Genomic DNA, 24,336 nt, shown 5'->3' on the forward strand with positions numbered 1-24,336 from the left:
GAACGGTGATGTTTGCTTGGGAATGAACATTTACTAAGAAGTCAGATGTAAGTCTTGTGGAGATTCTAAGCCATGAGTCATGAGAGAAAAAGTTTGTCACATGTGCATATATGTGGAGCCAAACAAACTGATCTAATGGTTATCTCATGAATGAATAAGAAGCAAATGCATGTGTGTTTTTCTTCTTACATTTAGCATTCAGCAGACACTCTTATCCAAAATGGCTTAAAGAATTGCTTTGTCTCTAACAAGAACATATCTGAACGTAAGTTCAATAAGACTGGGACTTAGAATACCATTGATCTAAAAGCTTATTGGGGGGAGGTTAGTACACCATGAAAAGAATTGTACTAGTTGAAATGTTTGGTGAAAAGATAGGTTGTTAGTCTTCATTCGAAGACACCCAGTGACTCTGTACAGCAAAGGGAAGTTTATTCCACCACCTGCAGGTCAGGACAAAGACGAATATTGATGTGTGCCTTATGTACGTTTTCAGGGATGGTGGTCAAGGCAAGCAGTGCTGAACGCTCATAGGGGGTGTATTATATTATGTAATTATTATAAATAATTATTTATTATTTTGTGTAAAAAAAAAAAGATGAGTAAGAATTTCACTGTATGGTCTGGCTGTGTTTTCACTGTGAACATGACAATAAGCTTCTTGAATCTTGAATGAATTTTAAATCTATTACTTTAAAAGAGTCCTTAAAAGTACTGTTAGGGAGGGGTGAGCTGGTCAGTTTGCTTGCTTTGTAAGCAAGAATTAGTGCTTCAAATATAATGTGCAGCAACAGGAAGCCGGTAGAATGGGGAAATTACATGGAAGTCCTTCTGGAGAAACTGGAGAGGTTGAATTTCTGGCTGAATTTTTAGATCATATTGCACATAGAAGCAGAATTACCAGTAAGACTTGTCAGACCTTCATCAGAGCAACTAATCTTGACAAAGAAACAGACACACTTTCTTCTAAACTATTATTCTAAATTATTTATTCATTTATTTATAAATGCACGATACCAACATCCATTATTCAGATTCGAAACCTTGTTTTTTTGTTGTGGTGGTTGTTGTTTTTTTAGTTACTGTGTGCCAGCTATAATTTCAATTCTAAAATACTTTGCAGAATGATTGTGGCTAATGGCTGTAGTATAAAATACTTTTGGGGAATTCTATCTATCCCCAGAAGGTTAAGTGGTAGAAACAATCTTGTTAGAGAAAAATGACAAAGACTACTAATGGATTTGTATTTAAAATATTATATATTATTATAATAATATTAAAACTTTAAAGGTAAACTGTATCAAATCCTGCTGTGGGTTTGAGGAGATTGAGAAGAAGCCTAAAGTCTATGTTTTATTGAATAAATGAACGTTTTATTGAAAACAAATGAAAATGGCAGTGTTGGGACATCAGTATAGAGTTTAAAGCCTCATAAGGTTAATGAATGGCCCTGTTGCTATTTAATAAGATGCCTTTTAAACTATCCATAAAAAAGTAAAACTGATCACACCCACATTAACCTTAACTGAACTTCATTGAACGTAACAGGTCATTAACATTTTGAATGTATATGGCTACTTTATATTTTATGTTTATTCAATAAAACACACACATCAGGCCATGTATAACTTAAATATAGGGATTTTTATGCATGGCAGCACAGTGCTTCCATTTATTAATTGGAATACATTTTTTTCATTTTTGTTAATTGGAAAAAAAAGGAAACCTTTTGCTGAATTGTTTTTAAGGCAGTTCAACAGCTGCCCTTGTAACGTCTCTCCACAGTGGAAGAAATGAGAAAAAACACTCTGTTAACTAACTGTTGTTGTTGGATTATACTGTATATGGACAAGACCATTAGGAATAGGTTGAGCTCCTGAAAAAGGACAGTTTTTCGTGTTGTCCTCTATCTTCACATCATAACCATACCTACAACAAGGTGTCTTCTTTTCTACTCACTGTTAACCTTCACTCAGAATGTCAATGAAATATATCCTTGAATCAATTCATTATTTTTCTTATATCAATAAATCTGGACCACACATGAAAGAATAATGGAAATACATGGTGCTTTATTTTATTTGCTTTTGTTTAAAATTACACATCATTAATGCCACAATTACAAATTCTCATCAAGTTATGCTTTGGAATATTAAAATTTTATGTCACTTGAAACAATACATGTCTGTGCATTTTAACAGAAAACCATCTATAACAGAAATCCGTTGTTTTGTTGTTTCACCAGCTGATTTTTCACTTCTCTGCAGAACAAAGAGACATTATTAGAAATATATTTGATCTAGATTAATATTAACTTATGGACAATTAAAATAATAAAAACTTAATGTGTTTTCTAACAAGAAAAAAAAAACATTTTTATTTTTTTACCTTCTGGCAAAACATTGTCCTTATAGTATCCAGCGTTGGTTATATTTCCAGCAGGTTTGTACTGACCAACCACAAAGACAGTTTTTCCATCAGTGGCTAGACCCACTCCAAGTGCAGTGGTTGCTTTCCACACCACCTGGGTAAAGTGTCCTGCAAATGACAGCAAAAGAGACACAGTCCATTAAGATGTCGAATAATTAATGAATAGCAAAAATTGTTTATATTCTTTATTTGCCTCTCTTTCCTAAATACAATAATTAATAAATTTCCAAAATCAGCTTTACCTGTGCCAGGCTGATGTCCAGAAGCCTCGAAATTATATTTCTTAATCTCGCTGTACCAGCTGTCCACAGGCTCCTCTCCTATAATGTGTAAAGAAAGTCATTTTGAAGATGAATTTTAACCATAATTCATATTTATTTGTAGTTTTGCAAAGCATTAGTGCAAAGTTTGAGTTATCAAGAAACCAGTCTTTCTGTAGCAAAGCATCCTGATTTGAATTTCTCTGAAATGGTTTACTTTTATTAATTGCATGAAAACGAACAACAATTTTATTTCAGGTATATGAATTTTATGCCCATATTTCTTTGCATTGTCACTAAAATGTCAGGATTAATATTTAATATTTGGACCCTTTCTCAGGGTTACCCAATATGCTTTGCGTCTTGACTTGCCTGTAAGTTTCTTTGGAACAGAGCTCTGGAAATAATAGACGTTCTCTCCGTCTTCGGTATCACTGTGCCCCAAGGTATTAGCGGACAGTAAATGGTCAGCCCAGGCCTGTGCAGAACTGCACAAGTCTTCGCTATAGCTCAAATCTGGGGCTCCATGTTTCTTTCTGTACTCGTTATGTTTGGCGAGGAACGTTGCCTTAAAGCTTGCATCTGTGGATGAAAGAAATGTAAAAGATCTTTAAAGGAAATATAGATGAATACCAAAAAAAAAACCAATATTAAATATCAGACTGACCTGCCATAGCTGTCAATGATGTGATTCTGCAAAAAAAAAAAAATCTCAAAATTATTCAATTCTTTATATTTTTCAATGCATTAATGCATTCAGTCATATATGATATTATAATTTTTTAAAAATGATTTTAATTTATGCAGCAGCTTCTTACCGTGTCTTTTCTCCTTGCTTCCTGGTGGTAGCAGTCGGTCTGTTTGTGCCAACCTGCCGTGTACACAACATGCATATTTATATAGTCGCCTCCCTAAGCTGTTGAAGTAGAGGGCTCAACGGTTTCAATTTTTTGTTTCAGGAACAAACAAAAGAAAAAAAGTGTCAGTTGATATGATCTTTCTCCAAGTAAAGGAAGTATACGGACACAAATTCTTTCATCAGTTTCTATGGAACCTGTGTAAATGAACCCACACCCACAGACTTCAGTATTTTGCTTTTATTTTGCTTGTACACATGACATTCCATACTTAAACATAACATTCCACACCAAAACAGTTAGTATTGTTATCACTATTATTTTAGAAAGTTTTAAGTTTCGTGTATCAGATGATGTTTATACTCCTTTTAACACAATTAGCCCTACTTGACTGTCAGTGTAGAGTTATAGAAGAGGAATGATTTATTTTTATACCTGGAATCACACAGATGAGGATTTCGAGTCTCATTCCTTGCAAGGTCTCATACAGTTTCTCGTGTCACCTCGTGGAATTTTTCTTTGCCATCTTACCTCTGGCTTGTTTACTATGGATAAAATAAAATAATAATAATAAATTAAAAATAAAGCATTCATTTTAAGCTCACACATACACACCTAGGCTAAGCAATACACTGTCAGAAAAGGCTTTCTGAAGCTTTCTCTCTCATTCAGACTGCCGCAGAAACAGAAACCCGCTCAACATATAAATAGTGCATCGTTAATCACTCACAATTTATTGCACGTTAGTTAAATTACCCAGTCCTTCTCCAAGAATCCATCCGTCTATTAACATCCAACAGTCAACCTTACCTTTCCTGCCACATATCCGTATTGCACAGTTCTGACTGGGGAACCATCCAGACTAGCCATCTCCACCCCCTGCCTGTGGACCACGTCAAACTTACATGATCTAGGAACTAATAAGCAATCCTCACATTGCAATCTTTTGTGAGGTGCAAATACTGAACGGAAGCATGGGCCAAGCAGAGGGTGAAGGCCCATCTCAGGAGATAGTATTAGAGGGTGAGGACAACCCACTTGCTGGACAGGCACATCTTCTCTTTCATCCTATACCAGCTCTCATCTACAGCTGAATGTATAGCACTGGCCATTCCTGAGGTTTAAATACAGCCTGATTTCACTGTATCCAAGTGGATACTTAGAGATTTTTGTTACAACTCTGTAAACCTGTGCAGTATAAGGAATTCCTACTTTAATGACTAAATATTAATCCTGGAAATGCCCAAGTTTCTGGCAGCACCAACAGTCCCACCTTGGCACTAGCTGAGCTCATGGCTTTGTGTAATTTGACCTGGGCGTTAAGGGACAGATATTATGAATAAGAAGGAAAGTAAGGAGAGATCAGGGGTTTGAGTGCACTTTGTTTTGATTTGTGTGTTGTTTCTGTCCTGTGATTGGTGTTGGTTCCTACTATACTCACCTGTTACTGATTGGTTGTGTCTGTTGTCTCACTGTGAATGCTTGTTAATGATAATGTACCTTTCTGAGCCTGTGTTTCTTCATGATTCTTCCATTGTTTTGATTTTGTGTCCTTCTTCACTTTCTTCCATGTTACACCTTTTCTTTTGCCTCTATATGCCTGTAGTTACTTAGTGCTTAGCTAGTTTATCCTTCTTTATATATGGATTTATAAGACTTCGTCTCTTTTGGGAGATGATATTCTGAATTTGCTCTATAAACTAAGCTTATGCACATCCTCATTCTTTCCAGATCCTCTTAGTTTTCTTCCCTTTCCACATCCTCTTAGTTTAAAAACAAAAAAATTGGTATTGATTTATATATCATTGAATCATGTTATGGTTCTTTCCTGCTATAGTAATACACAAGACACATGACAGAAAAGCACTGTGCTTTATTTTATTAATCTGATTACTTACATGTTTTTATTCATTAAACAGTACAATAATTATGTCACAATTACAAGTTATATTCATATGATGCTTTGGCATTTTATTGTATTAATTGTGCTTCTTGCTTCTTTAAAATATAACATGCTTAATAGAAATCCTTATCTAATCCATGTTTATATGGTTTTAGATGTGTCACCAGCTGATATAAGCAGTCTTACTTCCCTGCAGAATAAAGAGAAATTATACATTAGGAATATCCAAAGTTGCACACTACATAAAACTATTCATACACAGACGTAGTGAATCAACAATCTGGATTCTAGTAATAAAAAGCAAGAAAGTACAGAATAAATGGGTTTTCATGGTTACCTGCAGGCAAGACGTTGTCCTTGAAGTATCCTGGATTGGATATGTTTCCAGCAGGGTTGTACTGACCAACCACAAAGACAGTGTTTCCATCAGTGGCTAAGCCCACTCCAACTTCTTTGCTTGATTTCCATACAACCTGGGTGAAGTGTCCTGTAAATGTTTAATAAATAATATACAGGGACAAATTTAGTATTTACAAATGAACCTATCTATTTTATTTATTTATTTATTTATTTATTTATTTATTTATTTATTTGTTTGTTTGTTTGTTTGTTTGTTTGTTTGTTTGTTTGTTTGCTTGTTTTTATTTATTTCCAAAATCAGCTTCACCTGTGTTGGAGCCAAATCCAGGATTTCTGAAATCATAGTCTTTAATCTCACCGTACCAGTTCTCCACAGGCTCCTCTCCTAAATGTGGGAAGTACATAAGTAATTAGGTACAAAAATGTATTTATTTTAAAGCATATTTAAAACAACTTCATACAATTATTGGATAGAAACTACACAGAGAAAATGCTCTTTCTCCAGTGCTGCCCGTCAGTGAAAAGTTTATTGTCAGGAAAATTAATTCATTCACCTTCAAATTTTCCAGAAATTTATATATAATATTTTTCTTTTGTGAATACATAAAAGTTTGAAATGTAATAATAACGTAATTTTGGAGGTGAGATTAAACCTCAGATTGTGGAATGTCCACAAGTCATTTCTATTTATTCACTGTTCAGTCGCTAACTACCGTAAAACCACAAAGCGAGGAACCACTGGCTTCTAGCATCCTCTTTCCTGGCGTCAAAAATCTTCTTGTAAACAAGGGCACATCTGTCTCTGCCTGTAATTACCGTTTACTGCAGCTCAGGAAAGCTTTTTTTTAATGATGTACATCTAATAATTTAGCTGCCTGGGCTGAAACAATTCAAAAACAATAAGGTGTCAGTGTTTTAATTGATTCTTTGAAACAAAATATGAACAGAATATGAACTTGCCGCACAAATACAGTTTGTCAGCGTAAAATATCAAAATTAGGGATAAGCTAGCCCAGAGGTGTGCAAATATCGCATATCCTATTTCGACTTGCCTGTAAGTTTCTTTGGTGCAGAACTCCGGAAATAATAGAGATTCTCTCCGTTTTTGGTATCACTGTGCTGCAAGGCTTTAGTGGACAGTAAATGGTCAGCCCAAGCCTGTGCAGATCTGCACAAGTCTTCACTTATGCTCAAAGCTGGGGCTCCATGTTTCTTTCGGTACTCGTTATGCTTGGCGAGGAACTTTGCCTTGAAGTTTGCATCTGTGGATGAAATATAATGATTAATGAAGTAAGGCTTTGGATACAAACCCAAGGGAATGCAGATGAATACAGAAATCTATGCAGCAGTAACTGACCAACCTGCCATAGCTGCTTAGGATGTGATGCTGCAAAAAATACCAAAAGACACACATGCATTTTTTAGATTCTCTATTCATTAATGCATGCAATCATATCAGCTATACAAGGAAACATCATTTAGTAGCATTTTCACTGCTGCATCCTACCGTGTGTCGTCTCTGCTTGCCTCTTGGTGCAGTTACTGAAGGTTGCAGTAATTTTCTCAGCCTGATGTGGCAGTGAACACAGCAGTGCAATTTATATACTGTGGATTTCACATCCTAAGCCACTGAAGGAGGAGACTCAGATGTTCCATCCCTAAAATCTCGGCTAAAGATAAATAACTTTCCAGATTGTTTCTGGACTCCTACCTTTCCTTAGAAATGATATGAATTAATCATCATAAGTGTCTTTCATCAGATTGGTAGCTGTTTTTATTTATTTATTTATTGATTGATTGATTGATTGATTGATTCTTCGATGACACTCAATGCATTCAATTCAATTTCAGTTGAATACATTTAGAAATACATGCAATGCTTGTTTTTTTCCCATCATAAACACCCAGGTAGGCTGCTGCTCAGGTCTTTGCATGTTGGACAGATGTCTAGTTAAAAGGCAACATGCAAACAGCTGAAGACATGCAAATACAGAGTTCCTGAGAACACTTTTTCCTGAGAAAACCTCATTAGATCAATTTTATTACAAATAATCTTTAAAAAAAAGAAAAGAAAAAAAGGAAGACAAGCAAACCTCACCAGAGAAAAATAGCCAAATCCCTATTTGGATGGAGTTGTTTTATCGATTGTAAATGCTACTCATTAATTATTTTTTAAAGCAAGAATGGCGCTGTCGCTGATTTTCCTCCTTCCTCCCCTGAGAAAATTGCAGCTATAATTACTAACTGTTTATGACTGACTTTACAGTGGTATGATAATTTTAGTCCTATGTGAATAGACACCTCTGTGATTTTTAGACCCAGACACTGTTTTATGACCTCTTCCTTCAGCTGTATTTATGCATTTTGTGCACATTTGTATTAAACACTGTCCAGATCAAATCAGAAGAACAGGATCTTGCCAGTTGATTAAAGAAGCTACTACTACGACAACTACGGGTTTAAAACGTACTTTACAAATTTATGTAACACCGAAATACAGTACCAGTCAAAAGTTTGGACACACCTTCTAATTCAATGTTTTTTGTTTAGGGATTTATTTTCTACATTCTAGAGCAATACTGGAGATTTCAAAACTATGAAATAACACACATGGATTTATGTAATCCATATGTAATGACAACAAACAACAACAGTCAGTTGTTATTTTAAGACACGAAGGTCAGGTGATCTGGAATAGTTCTTGCAAGAACTGTATTGTCAAGTGCATTTGCAAATCCCATCAAGCACCATGATGAAACTGGCTCACATGAAGACCATCCCAGTGAAGCAAGACCAAAACTTACCTCTGCTGCAGAGGAGAAGTTCATTTAGAGTTACCAGCCTCAGAAATCACCAATTAACAGCACCTCAGATTAGAGCCGTTATGAAGGCTTTACAGAGCATCAGTAGCAGACATATCTCAATATCAACTGTTCAAACAACATTGTTGTGTATTTTAGCCGCCTTCAGCATTGTTTTACAATGTAGAAAGAAATAAACATCAGGAAAGACCATGGAATTAGAAATTAGAAGATGTGTCCAAACTTTTGACTGGTAGTGTATATGAATGTGCAGCTGTATCTCTGTGACACTGAATCATCTAACATTCCCAAGTAAATGAATATGTTAATGCACGTGAAACAACATGACCATGTGTGGTGCAAAAATTTGTTTTTTGCCGGAAAAACTCACTCAAAAGAAATTCATGGTGGAAAAGCAAGTTTTGTTTGTGATGGGTTTTTTTGCCCATATGATTGGGATTTAAAGCTTGTGTGATGTTTGGGTCAAACTCCTTAGAAATGATATGAATTAATCATTATAAGTGTTAAGTCTTTTTAAGTCTTTTTTTGTCTTATTAGATATTAAAGTGTCACATGTAAACAGAATCAATATAAATATAAATGTAAAGTGACATGTGCGTGCAAACAGGACAATTTAGTGTTTGTGTGTGTCTGACTATGTCCAGCACAGTTCAGTTCTTTTTTTGTGCGTGTGTGTTATGTATGTGTGTGTGTGTCCGTGTCCAGCACAGTTCAGTTCTCCTTTTAGATCAGATCTTGGTTGTACGTGTGTGTGTGTGTGTGTGTGTTGTGCATGTGTGTGTGTCCAGTTCAGCTCAGTTCTCTGTTGAGATGCCTGATTGCCTGAGGGAAGAAACTATTCAACAGTCTAGTTGTGCGGGTCCGAATGCTTCGGTACCTCTTACCGGATGGCAGAAGGGTGAAGAGTGTGTGTGAGGGGTGTGTGGGATCATCCACAATGCTGTTAGCTTTGCGGATGCAGCATGTGGAGTAAATGTCTGTGATAGAGGGAAGAGAGACTCCGATGATCTTCTCAGCTGTCCTCACTATACGCTGAAGGGTCTTGCGATCAGAGACGGTGCAATTCCCAAACCAGGCAGTGATGCAGCTGCTCAGGACGCTCTCGATGGTCCCTCTGTAGAAAGTGGTCAGGATGGGAGGTGGAAGATGAGCCTTCCTCAGCCTTCGCAGGAAGTAGAGACGCTGCCGGGCTTTCCTGGTGATGGAGCTGGTGTTGAGTGACCAGGTGAGGTCCTCTGCCAGGTGGACACCAAGGAATTTGGTGCTCTTGACGATCTCCACGATGGACCCATCGATGTTCAGTGGAGAATGGTCACTCTTTGTTCTCCTGAAATCAACAACCATCTCTTTAGTCTTGTCGATGTTCAGAGACTTTACACCAGGCTACTAGTTGTTGCACCTCCTCTCTATACGCTGACTCGCCGTTCTTGCTGATGAGACCCACCACGGTCGTGTCATCGGTGAACTTGATGATATGATTAGAGCTGTGCATTGCTGCACAGTCGTGAGTCAGCAGAGTGAACAGCAGTGGACTGAGCACACAGCCCTGAGGAGCTCCAGTGCTCAGTGTGGTGGTGCTGGAGATGCTGTTCCCAATCCGGACTGACTGAGGTCTCCCAGTCAGGAAATCCAGGATCCAATTGCAGAGGGAAGTGTTGATGCCTAGCAGACTCAGCTTCTCGATCAGGTGCTGAGGAATGATCATATTGAATGCTGAACTGAAGTCAATAAACAGCATTCGTAAGTAAGTGTCTTTATTGTCCAGAGATGATATTTAGACAGTGTTAATAATTACTGTAAGATAAATACAATATTTTGTGGTGTATATGATAATTAGAATGATCCAGAAAAGCTTCTTAAATGTTTCTTACACCAATAATAATAATAATAATAATAATAATAATAATAATAATAATAATATCGTGACAAACAAACAGACACACTTCCTTCTAAACAAAAATTGTTTCTGTTTTTCATTTCTTTATTGCTGCCATGTCTAAAATTTATGTAGGTATAAAAGGGGAGAAGAAGGCACTGGGGATGGGTTTTGATTGTTTGTTTATTTATTTATTTATTTATTTATTTATTTATTTACTTACTTACTTACTTATTTATTTATTTATTTATAAATGCATGATACCAACATCCATTATTCAGATTCGAAACCTTGTTTTTTTGTTGTTGTTGATTTTTTTTATTTTATTTATTGTGGCCCAGCTATAATTTCAATTCTAAAATACTTTGCAGAATGATTGTGGCTAATGGCTGTAGTATAAAATACTTTTGGGGAATTCTATCTATCCCCAGAAGGTTAAGTGGTAGAAACAATCTTGTTAGAGAAAAATGACAAAGACTACTAATGGATTTGTATTTAAAATATTATATATTATTATAATAATATTAAAACTTTAAAGGTAAACTGTATCAAATCCTGCTGTGGGTTTGAGGAGATTGAGAAGAAGCCTAAAGTCTATGTTTTATTGAATAAATGAACATTTTATTGAAAACAAATGAAAATGGCAGTGTTGGGACATCAGTATAGAGTTTAAAGCCTCATAAGGTTAATGAATGGCCCTGCTGCTATTTAATAAGATGCCTTTTAAACTATCCATAAAAAAGTAAAACTGATCACACCCACATTAACCTTAACTGAACTTCATTGAACGTAACAGGTCATTAACATTTTGAATGTATATGGCTACTTTATATTTTATGTTTATTCAATAAAACACACACATCAGGCCATGTATAACTTAAATATAGGGATTTTTATGCATGGCAGCACAGTGCTTCCATTTATTAATTGGAATACATTTTTTCCATTTTTGTTAATTGGAAAAAAAAGGAAACCTTTTGCTGAATTGTTTTTAAGGCAGTTCAACAGCTGCCCTTGTAACGTCTCTCCACAGTGGAAGAAATGAGAAAAAACACTCTGTTAACTAACTGTTGTTGTTGGATTATATTGTATATGGACAAGACCATTAGGAATAGGTTGAGCTCCTGAAAAAGGACAGTTTTTCGTGTTGTCCTCTATCTTCACATCATAACCATACCTACAACAAGGTGTCTCCTTTTCTACTCACTGTTAACCTTCACTCAGAATGTCAATGAAATATATCCTTGAATCAATTCATTATTTTTCTTATATCAATAAATCTGGACCACACATGAAAGAATAATGGAAATACATGGTGCTTTATTTTATTTGTTTTTGTTTAAAATTACACATCATTAATGCCACAATTCAGAAACTACACTGACCTAATAGTTCCTCATGGGCCATTGATTGCTGTTGTAGAATGGACATTAATCAGTTACAGTTACATTATTTACTGTACTGTTTAGTGTCACCCAAATGAGGATGGGTTCCCTTCTGAGCCTGGTTCCTCTCAAGGTTTCTTCCTCATATCATCCCAGGGAGTTTTTCCTTGCCACCGTTGCCACAGCCTTGCTCATTAGGGATAAAATAAAATAGATTAATAATTTAATTTAATCATTTATTCTTATTTCTAGGTATTTAGTTTTTTGTTTTTTTTTTAAAATTATTTTCATTTTTTCCCCTCCCCTTTCTCCGTTTCTCTTCTTTTGTAAAGCTGCTTTGAGACCATGTTCAATTTAAAAGGCGCTATACAAAATAAATTGGATTGAATTGACAATTACAAATTCTCATCAAGTTATGCTTTGGAATATTATATTTTAGATATTAGATTTCATTGCACTTGAAACAATACATGTCTGTACATTTTAGTATGTTTTTAACAGATAACTATCCATAACAGAAATCTGTATTTTTTTGTTGTTGTTTCACCAGCTGATTTCTCACTTCTCTGCAGAACAAAGAGAAATTATTAGAAATATATTTTATCTAGATTAATATTAACTCATCGACAATTAAAATAATAACAACTTAATGTGTTTTCTAACAAGAAAAACATTTTTATTTTTACCTGCTGGCAAAACATTGTCCTTATAGCATCCATCGTAATTTCCAGCAGGTTTGTACTGACCAACCACATAGACAGTTTTTCCATCAGTGGCTAAACCCACTCCAAGTTCAGTGCTTTCTTTCCACACAACCTGGGTAAAGTGTCCTGCAAATTACAGCAAAAGAGACACAGTCCATCAAGATGTCGAATAATTAATGAATAGCAAAAAATTGTTTATATTTTCATTTGTCTCTCTTTCCAAAATACAATATTTAATAAATTTCCAAAATCAGATTTACCTGTGCCAGGCTGATCTTCAGAAGCCTTGAAATCATATTTTGTAATCTCTGTCCACAGGCTCCTCTCCTACAATGTGTAAAGAAAGTCATTTTGAAGATGAATTTTAACCATAATTCATATTTATTTGTATTTTTGCAAAGCATTAGTGCAAAGTTTAAGTTATCAAGAAGCCAGTCTTTCTGTAGCAAAGCACCCTGATTTGAATTTCTCTGAAATGATTTACCTTCATTAATTCATCTGCATGAAAATGAACAAATATTTAACAATTTTATTTCTCCTGAGAAAACTTTCTCCTGAGAAAACTTTCTAAACACCTGATTAGATCAATTTTATTACCAATAGCCTTTTTTAAAAAAAAAAGTAAGACAAACAAATTATTTTTTAAAGCAAGAATGGCCCTGTCGCTGATTTTCCTCCTCCCTCCCCTGAGAAAATTGCAGCTATAATTACTCACTGTTTATGACCGACTTTACAGTGGTATGAAAAACTTTTAGTAAAAATATAAAATGGGTCAATTTGACCCATTTTATATTTTTACTAAAAGTTTTTCACATTTCTTGTAAATCGTCTGCTCTTCATCAGGTCAAAAATAACAAACTTTAATTAAAACATGGTTGCATTTGCATTTTTTCCTCTATATTTATGCCACCAATAATGGATTTATTATCCATTTCTGTAGTGCTTTGAAAACCCCAATGATGTCTTGAGTCAATTTGTCTCCCACACAGTACCAAAGGGTCCAAAGAGTGACCATAACACAAGAGTTAAGCCTTATCTTTTCTGAAGAGACAGCTATTAGTACTTTGTAGAAAGAATGCTTATTAGTCACTAAAGCAGTGGAATCTCTCTTTACTTCAGAGCATAGTCATTAAACAGCTTGTCAACAACAGTTTTAGCTGATTTTGAAGTAGTTGCGTAGGCTTGCGCGAATCGTGTGAAGTGGTCAACTATGATTAAGATGTACTGATACCCTCCTTTACATTCATCCAGATGTAAAAAGTCAACGGAAACAAGCTCGAATGGCTGAGTAGTAACGATGTTCTGGAGTGGTGCCCTGGTTTCCTTACTTGGTTTCTTCTGTTTCAGGCAAACACAACTCTTTGTGACGTAGTGATCAACATCATTGTGCATTTGTGGCCAATAGAACCTTTCTCTGATTAAGGACATGGTTCGATCAAGGCCTTGATGGCCCATGTTATCATTTAGTTCTCTCAAAACACGCTGCATGTACTTCGCAGGTAGAACTAGCTGTGTCTGGGTGTCCGTCTTCCTGCGGAGGATGCCATCGTCTCCTAGGTAAAGTTTTTCCCAACTACGCAGTAAGCATTTACTCTTGGCACTCAAAGTCTTCAACAAATGTCCTGTCGGCTTTTTATCTGAAAGCTTAAACTGTAAAACAGGTCCAATGTGGTCATCATTTTTCTGTGCTTGATCTCCTCTACAGGTAATGGCTCGCCTGCATTCTCGGATGCCACGGTGTCGTTAAGAGAAATAACTGCAGCCCAGGACAGGTTAGGGTGTGGTACCTCCACCGATTGGATGGTCGCCTCAACACAGTCAGCTGGTACTTCCTCTGTGCATTCTTTCATTAGAGTCTCAATATCCAAGGGCATTCTTGATAGGCTGTCTGCGTCCACATTTTCTTTGCCGGGCCGGTCTTTGATATTAAAATGAAAATCTGCCAGTTCTGCCACCCATCTACATCCTGTCGCATTCAGTTTTGCACTGGTTAAGATGTATTTGAGCGGGTTATTGTCACTGTACACGGTAAATGTAGGAGCATAGTATAAATAATCCCTAAATTTTTCCGTAACAGCCCACTTCAGGGCAAGAAACTCCAATTTCCCTGAGTGGAGATGATACTTCTTTTCTGTAGCCGTCAGTGTCCGGGATCCATAAGCAATAACCCTAAGCTTTCTACCTTGCTTCCGATATAGAACCGCCCCAAGACCTTGATTTGATGCGTCAGTATGGAGTACGAACGGCTGTGAACAGTCCGGGAACGCAAGTACTGGAGGCTCAACCAAACAGTCTATCAGCCCCTCCAATATCTCCTGATGTCTCCTCCTCCATCCACACAATCGGCCTATGAGAAGGTACCCCCTTTTTCTTTCCTTTAACCTGTCGGTCCCTTCTCTCCTTGCCTTCCGGCTTCCCTGTCTCTGTGTCTTTCAGCAGATCATACAATGGACTCGCGATTTTGAAAAATCTCTTATATACTGTCGATAGTAGCTCAACAGACCCATGACTGCTCTCAACTGTCCCACTGTGTTTGGTCTTTTGTCTTTCAGATTTTTCACAGCAGCTGTATCGGCTGGATCCATCTTACTACCCTCCTCAGAGACAATCCTCCCAAGGTATCGCACCTCACGTTTGAACAATTCACACTTGCTGGGCTTCAGTTTTATCCCTTGTTGTCTCAACCTTCGCAGGACTTTCCTTACATCACCACATGGTCTTCAAAGGTTCGACTGAAAACTAACGTATCATCCAGGTAAGGGACGTAAATGGTATCTCTTTGTTCACCAAGACACTCCTCCATGCATCGCTGAAAAGCTGAGGGTGCATTCATCAGGCCAAACGGTATCCTAATCCATTCGTATAACCCCCAAGGGGTCACAAAGGCTGTTAAGGGTCTGCTCTCCTTGGCCATAAAGCCCTGATGATATGCTTTCCCTTGGTCAAGAAGCGAAAACCAGGAGTTCCCACCCAAGTTGTCCATTATGTCTTACATGCATGGGATAGGCTGCCTGTCAGGATGTGTTTTCCGGTTCAATTCCCTATAATCAATACACAGGCGTAAACTACCATCTTTTTTCCGGACGCATACTACTGGCGATTTTGATTTCTGCACCCATCCCAGGGGGATAAGATCGTGCAAATAATCTTTCATGTCTTGGTAGAGGGGTTTAGGGACTGACTGGTAAGTTCGTGCCACTGGGATAGTGTCTTTCAATGAAATAGCCAGTTGTAGATTCTCAATGCAACCAATGTCATTCTCAGATTTTGAAAATGAAGCCACTTCTTCCCTTAACATTTGTTGCACGATCTGTTTTTCAGGCTCACTGAGATGGCTTAAATCAACTGGCGGACTCCAAGTAGTGTCAGTGGTATGGCTGATATCTGTCTCTTTCTTATTAACTCCTACAGGAGTTAAACCGGGTCCTTCCAGAACTGCAGCTGGATATACAGCCTGTACTTTTTGAACTGTGCCGATGACTGTCTTGCCTGTTAACATCAAGTCATGGTCCGTCGGATTCTGTACACTGACAATTATATGTGGAAAGGTATATGGTCGCAGACTAACAATAGTCTCGCAGAACTCCAACCCTTCTGTCCACTGTGAGTTAATGTCAGGCTCAAAAATAAGCAAGGTCTCTTCCTTTGGTCTATATGACTGCACTCTACATTCCACCTGTACTGATGTATGTTTGGGCACATGGACACTCTCCTTTGTTGTTTTAACTGTATATTCATATGGTGTCTTAGCATTAATCTGTTTGATGAAAGCTTGCACTGTTTCTGTTGTCGCACCAGGACAAGTCATTCCCTGGAATCCACTTGTGACTGGCTGCGTTATTCCCTTGTCACTCACCATTTGCTCAATCACATTATATGTGATGATCGGGTGAGGAAGCCGACTACCCCTCATCACCAACACAGGTATGACCAGTCTATCAGTTTCCATTTCATTCAACGCTAAGCCAAAAGTCATTTCCATCCATCCTATATAAGGTATGTCTTGTCCATTTGCAGCTACTAAATGGAGTCCTTCAGGCGCATCAATTACATCGGCCACATTTCTCAGTCTGATATTCGGTAAGTGTTCCCTCTTCCACATTTCATCCACTATACAAACCTGAGATCCTGTATCCCATAATGCTTCGACAAGGAGCCCCTGAATGTAACACGGCACTAGACACTGTTTTCCTATAAAGATGGCATGTGTAGAATTATTGGCTTCCCATTTCTTTCTTTACTTTACTGAATGTGTGTTTACTCTTGCTGTCTGATTACATTGTTTTTTATGACATGTCCAATGGTTTGCCTGACATGCTTTTGAACAATATAATGTTTGTTTACAGGCGGCACATTGTCGTAGTCTAAGGCCAGAACCTGTGATACCACACTGCGTGCAGCTGGGTGGGGACATCATTGAATAACTCATTTCATTTCATTTAACCCATCTCATTTAACGACTGCTCTCTATACATCACTGGTCCTCATGCTCTACAGCCAGCCAGGAAATGGTCACTACTGCCACACCCATAACAGTGAGTACAGTACACATCCAACCCACTTTGTTGACATGCCAAACATTTTCACTCATTGATGGTGGGTGGTAGCGCTGTGCCGGTAACCATTGTTGTCATTGGAAGGTTTCCCCCCTTCTGCCATACGGCTGCACATAACCTTGAGGTGGGTATGCGGATTGAGGTGGTGACGTGACAGTCTGATCTCTCACACGAGTCGAGCACTGTGTAGCCATAGCTTGCGGTTGTCTAATGGACTCTTTAATCTGAGAAACCTCTACACTGAGATCCTTCAGCAACGCCATTTCTATTCGCATTTCTTTTAATTCACTCAGGATGTCAGGCTCATGTTTCTCTGTGCTTTTATGACATGGTGTCTTTTCTTTCTTTTCAGCAGAGACTTCACTGGCTTGTACTGAATGCAACTTGGGATGTTGTTGTTGAGCTAGAAGCTTCTTCTTGCTTTGACGCTCTGTTTCGTTGGCACAAGCGATATTAACTTTATCAAAGAGAAGTTCATCACTCACATCAATTTGAGTTAAGTAAGGTTGCAAATCACTTCTGATATTGTCATTTTGCAGGCCAGTGAGGACAGTGTGGAGAAACATGCTCTGGACTAAAACTGGGTCGTACTTCAAGCTGGATTCTGCTTCTTGAGATGCAAACAGGATCTTTTGCCGCAAGTCAAGACACCGAACGAGGAAACTTTGTGGGGTCTCTTTACTACTTTGTGCCTCAGAGGTAAGCTGTTTGTACAGTTCGGTCGCACCTCTTTCTTGGTAGTGCGCTCTCAATATACGTCTCAGCACATGCAGGGTTAAATTTGGTCTTCCCTCCACGTAACTACGCAGTTGCATGCCTGGTGCGATTGCTCTTATCACTGCGTCTACTATTTCGAGCTCTGAAACTCCCCTGCTCAATCCATGTTCGATCTGGTGGGCCAAGCTTGAAAAGGTGAGCTTATCTTTTTGTCCAGGTTCACCTATCTGTCCTGATATTTTAAACTCTCTGTTCCAGGGGGACATAACTGGCCTGTGTGTCACTAACTGCAGCTGTGAGCTTGTGTCTGACTGTACATTTTGACTTTGCAACATGGAAGGACTTTGTATAGTGCTTGTGTCCTGTTGTGTACATGTGTGTTGTGGTGTGTGGTTAGCTGCTCTCTGTTTTTGCTCTGTTAAACTCTGCAAAGCTAACTGTAAAACATTAATTTCCTTTTGCAGTTTATCCTGCTCTGTAGTTTCTGCTACTGAATTTACATTCACTCCCCTAGTGGTCTGTGCTACGTGTAGTTCTGGATCACTGTTTTCATTAACCTTCTGAATTGCAGAGATTTTGTCTTTTAGACACAAGGGCTCAGACATGCCGGCATCTTCCACTTCCCCTAATGCCTCTTGCTCTACATATCTCACTATTACAGAAACAAGAAATGACCGGCTTTTGCTCTTTTTTCTCGTGAGAGAGCATATACTGCTCCTATCACCTCAAGCTTCAAATCCTCTACGAGATCCATTAGTTACTCAGTCTCTCAATGTGTGCAAAGTGAAAGAAGAAATGTCCTTAGCTGGCTGGAAACCTGCAGCGCTCCTGGTATCGAAGATCAACCTCAGATTGCTCGCACTTTCCTCCCTGGCTCGATACGGACACCGAACGTCTTCACTCCACTGGTCACCTGGGCTGAGTAGTAGGGTGAATGGCACTGGAAGCGGGCTGTCGTCACTGGAAGCCAACTCACACTGCATTCATCCCATCGGTGCCTCCAAAAATGTAGCACCCTCACCGCCTGATGAGGGGAGATGTGAATAGTGAATAAAACACAAAACACGGAGCTGCTGCTTTACCATCAGTGTCTCTCTATTTTCTCAGCAGCACGCTCCCTCCCCAAACAGGTGACCACCTCCCAAGGGAAAACAATCAATCAATCAGTGCATCATTCAAGGCTGAGCAGGGAACATTAATCATCACAGATAACACACGTGTGCACTTGAAAGAAAAAAAAAAATACATTCACCTATTTCAGGTTCAATATTTCTCCGATATCATTTATTGACATTTTTTTCTTAATTTCCCTCATTTATTTATTTATTTATTTTTGAAACCACCACACAAGCAGGATATGAGGAACATACCAGACACCATAATGTTAAAGACCTTAGCTAGCGGGTGTCCAGGTATGTTATTCAAGCTATGTATATAATATGCCATTTAAATGTCAGCAGCCTCAATAAAGCAGTTATGAGAGAACTTTAAACCATGCAAGCAAGCTGCATTCTGTCTGGAGAGGAGATGTGGATAATATGGAGGGAAACCAACTAGTAGAAACCTACTGTAGACAAGTTAGGAATGACTGGAGTTAAAATGAGAATTTGATGCGTTTCTGTGACTGAAAAAGTTCATTTTCTTCTGATGTCTGGAAGAGGAAATCTGCAGGTTTGGTCATTTGATATGACACGATTGTAGACGAATATTGTTTAAATATGAGATTTTGAGCAGTCTTCTAGATGGACAGTACAGTGAGTAATGATGTACTGATTACTGCACCTAGCTGTATCATAACAAGACATTTTAAGAACTCCATGACCATGCCTTCTCAACATGTAGAAAACCGCTGTAGTGTTGCATGATCGGTAGTAATTTTTAGCACAAGTTCCGAACATTCATTCTTTTATGTTCAGTAAGCACTTCTATCCTGCTCAGGGTTGGATCCAGAGCTTTTCCTGAGAACACTGTGCGTGAGGTGGGAAAACCACTGGATTTGACCGCAGTCAAATGACATGGTGCACCACACACACACACACACACACACAAATTCACATATTCATTCATACCTAAGGCTAACTTAGTGTAGCCAATCCACTTCCCAGCATGTTGTGGGTTTTGGGATTAGTTTACATCCTTCCATCATTTTTCACTTTATGTGCCCCTCAGCCAAGATTGTTTTTGATTTAATGAATTTATGTGTTTTGTGAAACCAAACCTAACCAAAGATCAACCACACCTAAAGTAAACATTTTGCTCTGATTCATACACCAGACCACTAAATGTGAAAGTAATATGAATGACTTCGCATGGAAGCGTGCCAAATCACTATGTGAGTTAGTGCTGTGGAAGTAATAACACTGGGACCTTACTGGCTCGTGAAGCTTATTATAAGCAGCTGTGTCATTTTATGTGAGCTATACAGCACAACTGCTTTAACATTAATCTCATTAAACTCAACCCCACATAAGGCAGTTGACCTACAAGTGAAAATTGCACGTCTCAGTCCTGAATCGTCCGGGTGTTGTGCCAGGAGTAAAGTTGGCATTTCGAACCAGCTTTCTTGGTGGTTTTATATCTGCTACTTGTACATGTACTCTAAAAACAAAGCTACTTACATTTCAACAACACAGTTATGCAAGTGAACCACACCCAGCCAACAGCTGAGTCAGAGATAATAATAACATGTCTTTCTGAAATCTGTGAGAATCATAACGTGTCAGTGTGACAACTGATTGATTATTTTATGTCTGCTGCTGATTTAGTTTAACACAGATATATAGTTATAAGATATACAGTGTACAGAGTAGTGTACAGTGTAATACACTATATTTAATACTCTGTATTTCTAATGTATTTATTTATAGAATGTATTTGAGTGACAGTATTCTTTTTTGTCATTTTTTCTTTCTGTTTTCTTTCTTTCTTTCTTTCTTTCTTTCTTTCTTTCTTTCTTTCTTTCTTTCTTTCTTTCTTTCTTTTTTTGTCTTTTTTTCTTTCTTTCTTTCTTTCTTTCTTCTTTTTTGTCATTTTTTCTTTCTTTGTTTTCTTTCTTTCTTCTTTTTTGTCATTTTTTCTTTCTTTGTTTTCTTTCTTTCTTTCTTTCTTTCTTTCTTTCTTTCTTTCTTTCTTTCTTTCTTTCTTTCTTTCTTTCTTCTTTTTTGTCATTTTTTCTTTCTTTGTTTTCTTTCTTTCTTTCTTTCTTTCTTTCTTTCTTTTTTTGTCTTTCTTTCTTTCTTTCTTTCTTTCTTTCTTTCTTATTTTTTGTCATTTTTTCTTTCTTTCTTTCTTTCTTTCTTTCTTTCTTTCTTTCTTTCTTTCTTTCTTTCTTCTTTTTTGTCATTTTTTCTTTCTGTTTTCTTTCTTTCTTTCTTTCTTTCTTTCTTTCTTTCTTTCTTTCTTTCTTTCTTTCTTTCTTTCTTTCTTTCTTTCTTTCTTTTTTTGTCTTTTTTTCTTTCTTTCTTTCTTTCTTTCTTTTTTTTTTCTTTCTTTCTTTCTTTCTTTCTTTCTTTCTTTCTTTCTTTCTTTTTTTTCTTTATTTTTTCTTTCTAATATTCTTTCTTTCTTTCTTTCTTTTTTGTCATTTTTCTTTCTTTGTTTTCTTTCTTTCTTCTTTTTTGTCATTTTTTCTTTCTTTGTTTTCTTTCTTTCTTTCTTTCTTTCTTTATTTCTTTCTTTCTTTCTTTCTTTCTTTCTTTCTTTCTTTCTTCTTTTTTGTCATTTTTTCTTTCTTTGTTTTCTTTCTTTCTTTCTTTCTTTCTTTCTTTCTTTTTTTGTCTTTCTTTCTTTCTTTCTTTCTTTCTTTCTTTCTTATTTTTTGTCATTTTTTCTTTCTTTCTTTCTTTCTTTCTTTCTTTCTTTCTTTCTTTCTTTCTTTCTTTCTTTCTTTTTTTGTCTTTCTTTCTTTCTTTCTTTCTTTCTTTCTTTCTTTTTTTGTCTTTTTTCTTTCTTTCTTTCTTTCTTTCTTTCTTTCTTTCTTTCTTTCTTTCTTCTTTTTTGTCATTTTTTCTTTCTTTGTTTTCTTTCTTTCTTCTTTTTTGTCATTTTTTCTTTCTTTGCTTTCTTTCTTTCTTTCTTTCTTTCTTTCTTTCTTTCTTTCTTTCTTTCTTTCTTCTTTTTTTGTCATTTTTTCTTTCTTTGTTTTCTTTCTTTCTTTCTTTTTTGTCTTTCTTTCTTTCTTTCTTTCTTCTTTTTTTGTCATTTTTTCTTTCTTTGTTTTCTTTCTTTCTTTCTTTCTTTTTTGTCTTTCTTTCTTTCTTTCTTTCTTTCTTTCTTTCTTTCTTTCTTTCTTTCTTTCTTTCTTATTTTTTGTCATTTTTTCTTTTTGTTTTCTTTCTTTCTTTCTTTTTTGTCTTTCTTTCTTTCTTTCTTTCTTTCTTTCTTTTTTTGTCTTTCTTTCTTTCTTTCTTTCTTTCTTTCTTTCTTTCTTTCTTTGTCATTCTTTCTTTCTTTTTCATCTTTCTTTCTTTCTTTCCTTCCTTCCTTCCTTCCTTCCTTTCTTAGTTCAAGAAAGGTGCACACTATGGGACACAACAAAAAAAAAAGTGAGAATTCTTCAATATCATGATAGCTCAAGGAAGTGGTCTGAAGATATGATGCTTATGTAAGAAAGAAAGACTGCATTTATTAAAAAGGCAGTGTAGCAATTTATTTATTCATCCTTAGTAATTGCCTGGCCAGGTAAAAAATTAACTTCTAGTTTTGACCATCCCCCTAAATTAGAATTTAACCAATACTGTATACTCATATTTTAGACTCTGCTATTTTACCGTAGATAATTATTATATTTTATGATCCTCATTTATTCCATCTATATACCTCCTCTTTGCCTCCTTCCTGGCAGCTCCATGTCCAACATTCTCCTACCAATATACTCACTCTCCCTCCTCTGAACATGTCCAAACCATCTTAATCTGGTCTCCCTAACTTTGTCCCCCAAACGTCCAACATGAGCTGTCCCTCTGCTGTACTCGTTCCTAATCCTGTCCAACCGTGTCACTCCCAAAGAGAACCTCAACATCTTCAGCTCTGCTACCTCCAGCTCTGACTCCTGTCTCTTCCTCAGCATGGCCGGTCTCACCACTGTCTTGTACACCTTCCCCTTGATTCTCACTGATATTTATTCTGTCAGTAAATAAGGTAATATATTACATAAGAGACTACTATTTAGGCAAAAATAAAACTGCTGGCTGTCTGGTTTTACCTGCAAAATACCTGCAAAAAAATGCCAATTTCCTTACATATACAAAGTGTACCTGACTGTTGATGCATTTTTAAATAGCAGAAGGTTATTACTCCAGTATTGACTTTCTTTTAGTATAGACTTTTGTACAGTACCCTAAATAAAGATATTTGGCATGTTAAACAAAAACAGAGCTACATCTCTAGTGGGGGCAGACACATTTCTCTCTTTCAGGCATAAAAGACAGTCAGTAATGAAACATGCTGAAGATATTATTAAAAAATTGTTAACTATTATTAATCATTTCTTCTCCAGGATCGTAATAGAATCTGTATATAGGCATAATGAGTTAATAAAATATTCTTCTTATTATTATTGAGCACTTATTTACAGCAGAGCAGATCATGACTACAGGTATGTGTTTATTGTGAAACTGTTTTCAGTGAAAGATGATGATGAGATTAAGCCAGAACTAACACAAGTACATTCTTCTAATGCTTTAATGCAAATATGTAACAAACATATCTTAGCACATACATGATCCCGTGAGCTCTTTAGAAACCTCTTATCTAGTTACAACCTCATCAACACCACAATACGATCAAGCTGGTGTTTTCATAACAGTGTTTTGTGTGCTCAAATCTATTGTTGGGTTTGTTCATTTTGTTTATTTTAGGTTATCTAGCCACTATTGCTAATCAAAAATCCTAGCATGGGTTTTGGGTTTGTTTCAGTGTTAAAAATATTCTGGTCTTAAGATTTTTATTACTGAAATCATCAAACATTTTTTCTGGCCAAATGTGTAGCAAAAAAAAATCTTTAAATATATAATATACAAAATATTAAACATGGCAGATTTTACCCTGTACTTTTATTAATAAATGACTCATTTATTGACAGAGTTTATTCAGTCGCAAATTTCTCCACAAATTCATAAATTAAAGTAGCCAACAAGGTATCTTTCACTTCTTTTGTCCTTTCCCCTTTAGCCAATTTTGTTTTATTTTATTTGTATTTGTCTGACCACTGCTTTCTTTCACTGAAAAAGCAACGGGTGTAGTTTTCCTGTACCCCAGGAAAAGGTAAGAAATTGCGAACTCTAGATGATGTAGATGATCTGTATATCTAACATGACACATAACACTGTACATACAGAACATGATGAATAATAAATACATTTTCTTTGACTCAGCTCACTGCTCCTGTTACAACAGAACCCCATTACTGAAGCTATTGAAATGTTTGAAATTGCTTGGATGGTAGAACTGTCTGTTTCGGCATGTC

At 36.7% G+C, this 24,336-nt stretch overlaps 1 protein-coding gene across 1 annotated transcript; it reads right to left on the reverse strand.

Annotated features, from left to right (window-relative positions):
* Positions 1–2,073: 2,073 nt before the first annotated feature.
* Positions 2,074–13,087, reverse strand: LOC131364551 (uncharacterized). Its single transcript, XM_058407773.1, has 12 exons — positions 13,082–13,087; positions 12,858–12,924; positions 12,580–12,723; positions 6,863–7,072; positions 6,118–6,195; positions 5,788–5,937; positions 5,637–5,640; positions 3,358–3,383; positions 3,063–3,272; positions 2,673–2,750; positions 2,389–2,538; positions 2,074–2,261 (listed from the first exon to the last, which is right to left on the reverse strand). Exons 1-12 carry the CDS (start codon positions 13,085–13,087, stop codon positions 2,254–2,256), a joined length of 1,131 nt encoding a protein of 376 aa, XP_058263756.1. The 3' UTR covers positions 2,074–2,253.
* Between the last annotated feature and the right edge of the window lie 11,249 nt (positions 13,088–24,336).

This window comes from Hemibagrus wyckioides, linkage group LG14 (genome assembly GCF_019097595.1).
Source record: "Hemibagrus wyckioides isolate EC202008001 linkage group LG14, SWU_Hwy_1.0, whole genome shotgun sequence".
Classification (NCBI taxonomy): Eukaryota; Metazoa; Chordata; class Actinopteri; order Siluriformes; family Bagridae; genus Hemibagrus; species Hemibagrus wyckioides.